Here is a 6999-nt window from a genome sequence, read left to right as displayed (position 1 = left end):
ATCTTAAAGTAGTAACATTTATTATGAAAACTGAACACAATCCATCTAGTCAAACTGTATCGACGGGCGCGTCATGCCGCCACACGGGATATGCTAGTATTACCATAGCTCTGACAAGGATAATGGCATATATATCACCCCCATTTGGTGATAACAAATTGTTTCTCCCTCGTACTAGCATTCCGATTAAAATTTTACACAAGTTGCGCAGAATGATTGGCGAAGAATCTGCAGGGAAATTCGAATAGTGTGTTGACATTTCAGTTCAGAGCACGTACTACACGTTATTGCTGGAGCCTGGAACGTGCTCTAGTACTACATAAAACCTGTCCGATCGGATCAAGTCTCTCTAACCCTTCGTAGAAAAATACCCATTCGATCTTGTTCATTTCTCCTGAATCTTTAGAGCAATTTGTAACTACGGTTCTCAATTCCTATATATAAAACCCAATGATTAAGAAACATAGTAGCAACTTAAAAATCAAGATAAATTCAGTGATGTTGTTTTCTTATGGGTCAAACCATATCATCCACATGGCTGAGCACTTCGCTTCACGCTAAGGCCTTGTACAATGAAAGATGCTTAGAGAGGTGCTTGCAAAACTATATCGAGTTTTTCTGAAACATGGTGCTTATTTCTACAGAAGAAACGCTTAGTTAAACGTCTATCATGTATAAATAAGCATCAGTGCTTAAAAAAAACCTAATTTATTTCTGTAAGCATCTTCCCTAAACACCTTCCATTATATAAAGCCTGATGAAGCCGGACGCCGTCAGAAGTCAGAACTTGTGGACCGCTTGCCACCGCGCGGGCGCCAGCGGCACCACATTGCAATGCATGTACTACATCATTTTTTATTTTTGCACTATCTGTGCGGTTGGCCACACACACGCAGATAATGACATATAATAACACGTCTTTGACTGTGGTGTAGCCGCTGTAGCCGCCGATCGACATGTGCGTCTATGGCGAGCAGAGCCCCACCACAATCGCCCGTTGACGCTTTCCCGCCTCTCCTTCTTCCTTGGCCTCAAGGTCCAATACAATCTGCAGCTTACGCATTCCTGCCTTCTTCCTCATCCTCCATGTACATATGGTCCAAGGCCGCGATGCCTTATCGCACCAAACCAAACGGAAGAGAAAGGGAAGACGACTGGACGAGAGAGAGGCCATGGCCATGAGACTAAGAGGCAACGCGAGGCTGGTCTGCGCACTGCTGCTGGTGCTGCTCTGCGTGGCCTCGCAGTTCCAAGGAGGGGCGTCCCGAGCCGGAGGTGGAGGCCGTGGTGGAAGGATAGGGGGCGGAGGCAGCAGCGATGGAGGAAGCACTGGCGGGGGAGGCACTGCCGTGCCAGGGGCTGGCGGCGGTGGTGGAGGCAGTTACATGCGAGGGGCTGGCGGTAGTTACGTGCCAACAAGGGGCTACGGCGGCCGGAACACGACTGCGACGGGGTCGGACGGACGCCGCGCCGCGGGCGAGCCGCGTGGCCGCGTCGTCTGGTTCTCCGCTGCTGCCGCGGCGCTGGTGGCCCTGAGCATACTTACGCAAGCATGATCGATCGCTGGCGACGAGTGAAATACGGAATTTGTAAATTTGTATAATTTAGAACGTGGCTGGATTCATGTCAGATGTTTATTTATTTATTAATACAGGCTTGTAAATAGTTCACAGAGCCACACCCCCCAGTGGTGGAAAATCGGAACATAGTCTTCACGGAGCAGAATTTCGGGCCTCTGGTTTATAGGATTTTTGTAGGAATTCTATAGGTTAGAATTTGCAAAGGAAAAATTTCTTTGAAGCCCTTTGCTTTGTAGGAATGGATTCATATTTCTATGTAGGATAGAAATCAATCCTTCACGTTTTGGAGGAAAAAAAAACATTAGCCTAGACTCAATGAAAAAAATCTTATCCTATACACCAAATGACATCTATTCCTCTATAGGAATTGAGATGCATGTCATCTCACTTTCTATGGTTTTTCTATTCCTATAAAAATTTTATCCTATGAACCAAAGGAGGCCGATTTTGTTCCTTTGAGATTTTTGGAATTTGTGACAACTAATTTGTGCTAAGTGGTTCCATGCTTCTGAAAAATTACACCGTTACATACGACCCATAACCGAAAGAAGTCCAACAAACTGTTTATCAATAACTGAAGAGTACTTTCATGTTTCAACCTATGATGGTCATGAACTGAATCACAATAAAAATGCTTTAAGTTGGTTACCAAACTCCATAATGGGGGATTACACAATTCAACAATTGGGAATCAATCTGAAGGAATTTAAAAGGTCTGTTATTCACAACCATTCATCAAGGATTCTTTGAAAAGTAAATGATTATGATTTTTTTTTCTTTTTTCGAAATCGATTTTGAAGGCTCATGAAGTCTCTAACAGGTTTCTTTGGCAGGTTCCGCCACTGGTAAAAAGTTGGACAAAAGAGAGGGTTGAAAGATGTCATTTTCAAAGTTGACATAAGTTAATTGCACAAAACCACCATATTCAACACTAGGTTTACAGGAATTACATTCCTACGCTTTCATGGCAAAAGACACCTTGTCTACGGTAAACTTTTTGCAGGATCGGTAGCTTAGAGCATTTTTATGAATTTTCTGATATATAGGTCCTGCTTTTTTATGACGGTGCATAACATTTCGGTGAGATGGCGTTAGAGGAGGTGTAGAAACGGGAGAAGCAAAAACAGACCCACGCTATTGCCTTTTTTGATAAAATCCTTCCCTAGGAAGGCATCAAGAGCATAGCAGCGCCGCCAACGCTATCTCCTGGCATGCACAGCGCTGACGCGTTGGCCTCATGAGAAAACCTTCTTCAGGAGCCGCTACACCTCCACTGCCTCAAAGTACATGTCGTTAAGTGCCTTGCTACAGCACCTGCCTTGCCGCCGCCTGCCACACACTTATCGCTGTCATGGAGGTAGTGCAGACCCCGCGCCACGTCGAGCGCAACTCCTAGACAGTCAGGCAACACTGGTGCGTAGGAGGCGCCGCCCTTAGAAAGCAGGTCTGTCACAAAGCCTTTGATCATTAACTCGTGGATGAGGAGGCGATTCGCGCCCTCATGAAAGAAGTCGACGAGGCGAACCAGGTTACAGTGGCTCGTCCACCCGATGACGCACACTCTCTTTAGAACTTCGGCTTGCCGTCCTCCACAATATTCTCCAGCCACTTGCAATAACCTTCTTACCGTTGTGCAGCACCCCTTTGAGCATTGTGCCTAACGTGCCACGGGCCAACGGGTCTCGAAAGCAGTGCATCATGCCCTCCAGTTCCTGGTAGGTGTACGATGTCACGGGCATGGTCTCGTCCACCAAGCACTGATCGGCCTCGGTGTCATCATTGATTACTGCCACTTGCACAGGGCTTGCACTACCTCCACGACAGGAAGGCATACAGACCCTCAAATTCTCCTTCCCCAACTGGACCATGGTAGCAGCGGCTCCGACGACCTGCATAGAGTTGCGTTTTCAGGTCCACGATGAGTGCAGCTTGATGGAGGTGGCGGTGAATCCCATCGCTGGGAAGGGAAACAGCATGGGGGCTGATTGTGTTATTTTTGTTTGGAGGGATTCTATGTAAAATTAGTTGTCCGACCCATCCTAACGATCACTTAATTTGAGACGGTACTTGGTCTGGCTGTTGGAAAGACATAGCTCTTGCGCCTTAAGGCCTTATACAATGAGAGGTGCTTAGGGGAGGTGCTTAGAGAAATAAACCAGACTTTCCTTAAGCATCGATACTTCTTTGTACTGGGTAGACGCTTAACTAAGCGTTTCTTCTGTAGAAATAGGCACCGGTGCTTCAGAAAATCTCGGTTTATTTTTCTAAGCACCCCTCTAAGCATCTTTCATTGTACAAGGCCTAAGCGCGATGTATATGAGCTCCAGGGCTAAGTTGGGGTCAAGTGTCCAGAACGCAGACCAGAATGTCAGACGACATGCCGACCATCATGTGCCCAAGTCATGCACAACTCACAATAATCGCACTGGTGGATGTATTGCTCGGGGAAAATTGAAGATCTAAAGGGCGTCAACTTTTTTCTTTTCGGGAGATCTTCTTTTTGAGATCAACTAGTGGAAGCTATGCCTGGTGCGAGAGGTTTCTTGTTTTCCTATTTGATTTTTAGTTTGTTTTTCTCCAAAAGGAAACCCTGGTTTTATTATGAACCTAAATATTTGAACACCTATTAAAAATAAAAACAAAATTAGAAATTGTTCAGTCTGTGTTTTACGATAGTTTGGCGTATCTTTACCTACTCTTTACCTACTAATAAAGCGGCTATCGCTTCTGGTCGTCCGTCATTAAAATTACCCTTCAAGTTGGTTAAAATTACCCACCAATGCCACCCGTAAGTGAAAAAACGAGTCGATTTTTCGGACCAAAAATCAACGCCTCTTTTGTTGTGTTATTAAAGGGCGCAACAACTAGATGACACAGGACGACTGCTAGCAGAGTGGTTGGCTGATCGCTCTTCTAGCGGTGAGACCAGGGTTTGATCCCCAACTTCCACAATTGTTATCTTTCTTTTCTCACGCATGTTCATGGGCCGGCCCATGTGCGGGGCTTCACTCCCCTGTTTTTTCTCATTTTACTTTTTTGTCTTTTCTTTTCTCATTCTGTTTTCTTTCTTTTTTAAATTAATTCCGGATTTTAATATTTTAAAAGTTTTGAGTTTTTTAAAAAATAAGTTTGATAAAAAACATAAAATATATGTGAATTAAAAAATGTTTAGAAAATCATAAAAAGTTTGTAGACTCAAAAAATGTTGGTTGTTTTGCAAAATTATAAAAAAAACACAATTTGTAAAAAATGGTCCAGAAATAAAATCATGTTCTCACGCATGTTCATGGGCCGGCCCATATGCGGGGCTTCACTCCCCTGTTTTTTCTCATTTTACTTTTTTGTCTTTTCTTTTCTCATTCTGTTTTCTTTCTTCTTTAAATTAATTCCGGATTTTAATATTTTAAAAGTTTTGAGTTTTTTAAAAAATAAGTTTGATAAAAAACATAAAATATATGTGAATTCAAAAATGTTTAGAAAATCATAAAATGTTTGTAGATTCAAAAAATGTTGGTTGTTTTGCAAAATTATAAAAAAAATCACAATTTGTAAAAAATGGTCCAGAAATAAAATCATGTTCATGATTTTGAAAAAATGATCGTGTATTCAAAACATTCGGGAATCTGAAAAAAAATGTCCATAAAGTTTTAGAAAATGTTCACAATAATAATAATAAATATTTGTTTTTTTAGTTTTGTTCCCCAATTTTAAAAAGTTCATAGATTCAAAAAATGTTTGTTGAGTCAAAAAATATTAATGAATATGAAACCGGTTCATGCATTCAAAAAAATTGTGAACAATACTAATGTTCATGATTTTTTTGAGAAAAACAAAATTTTCAAAAAAAAATGTTTGTCCATTCGAAAAACTGTTCACTGATTCAAAAGTATTTTATGTCTAGGATTTGATTAGTTTTTCGAAAGTCTTTATATGTCTTGGCGTTGGGAGTAGTTGGTGGTCAATGAGATTTGTTTTTAAAATTTTAAACGTTCCCTTGTGCAACATAGTGACAAGTGTGGCATGCACTGGCAAACTCATAGCATTGGGATTTACCAGATCGAGTGCATTGTGATCATGTGAACATCGCGACCATCATCACCTAGGGTGAGAAAAAAAAATGGCAACATGGTGAACCACTATGTTAAAATAGAGTATTGTCATATATCGAGATATTGAGTCATACTTATTTGGTTAGCCATAATTTTTTTTGTCTCCTGTTGCAACGCACGGGCATATGCGGCGACATGGGTGGATTGCCACGTATACATAAAGAACGTGGGCTGGTGTGAAGAGGTTCTTGAGCCATAAATATTGGATTAGACGCATGTTCATGGGCCGGCCCATGTGCGGGGCTTCACTCCCCTGTTTTTTCTCATTTTACTTTTTTGTCTTTTCTTTTCTCATTCTGTTTTCTTTCTTCTTTAAATTAATTCCGGATTTTAATATTTTAAAAATTTTGAGTTTTTTAAAAATAAGTTTGATAAAAAACATAAAATATATGTGAATTCAAAAATGTTTAGAAAATCATAAAAAGTTTGTAGATTCAAAATATGTTGGTGGTTTTGCAAAATTATAAAAAAAATCACAATTTGTAAAAAATGGTCCAGAAATAAAATCATGTTCATGATTTTGAAAAAATGATCGTGTATTCAAAACATTCGGGAATCTGAAAAAAAATGTCCATAAAGTTTTAGAAAATGTTCACAATAATAATAATAAATATTTGTTTTTTTAGTTTTGTTCCCCAATTTAAAAAAAGTTCATAGATTCAAAAAATGTTTGTTGAGTCAAAAAATATTAATGAATATGAAACCGGTTCATGCATTCCAAAAAATTGTGAACAATACTAATGTTCATGATTTTTTTGAGAAAAACAAAATTTTCAAAGAAAATGTTTGTCCATTCGAAAAACTATTCACTGATTCAAAAGTATTTTATGTCTAGGATTTGATTAGTTTTTCGAAAGTCTTTATATGTCTTGGCGTTGGGAGTAATTGGTGGTCAATGAGATTTGTTTTTAAAATTTTAAACGTTCCCTTGTGCAACATAGTGACAAGTGTGGCATGCACTGGCAAACTCATAGCATTGGGATTTACCACGTCGAGTGCATTGTGATCATGTGAACATCGCGACCATCATCACCTAGGGTGAGAAAAAAAAATGGCAACATGGTGAACCACTATGTTAAAATAGAGTATTGTCATATATCGGGATATTGAGTCATACTTATTTGGTTAGCCATAATTTTTTTTGTCTCCCGTTGCAACGCACGGGCATATGCGGCGACATGGGTGGATTGCCACATATACATAAAGAACGTGGGCTGGTGTGAAGAGGTTCTTGAGCCATAAATATTGGATAAGATGCATGTTCATGGGCCGGCCCATGTGCGGGGCTTCACTCCCCTGTTTTTTCTCAT

General features: G+C 40.4%; 1 protein-coding gene across 1 annotated transcript; it reads left to right on the top strand.

Annotated features, from left to right (window-relative positions):
* The first annotated feature begins 769 nt into the window (after positions 1-769).
* On the top strand, positions 770-1800 carry LOC123164210 (ctenidin-3). The gene has a single exon (XM_044581648.1). The coding sequence runs from the start codon at positions 1095-1097 to the stop codon at positions 1554-1556; it is 462 nt and encodes a 153-aa protein (XP_044437583.1). The 5' UTR covers positions 770-1094; the 3' UTR covers positions 1557-1800.
* The last annotated feature ends 5199 nt before the right edge of the window (positions 1801-6999 follow it).

The sequence above is a fragment of the Triticum aestivum genome, chromosome 1A, assembly GCF_018294505.1.
Source record: "Triticum aestivum cultivar Chinese Spring chromosome 1A, IWGSC CS RefSeq v2.1, whole genome shotgun sequence".
NCBI lineage: Eukaryota > Viridiplantae > Streptophyta > Magnoliopsida > Poales > Poaceae > Triticum > Triticum aestivum.
The sequence above is the reverse complement of the archived record's forward strand: the minus strand, read 5'-3'. Positions and strand labels throughout refer to the sequence as shown.

Coding starts and splice junctions, on each gene's coding strand:
- LOC123164210 (XM_044581648.1), top strand. CDS start 1,095: ATGGTCCAAGGCCGCGATGCCTTATCGCACCAAACCAAACGGAAGAGA.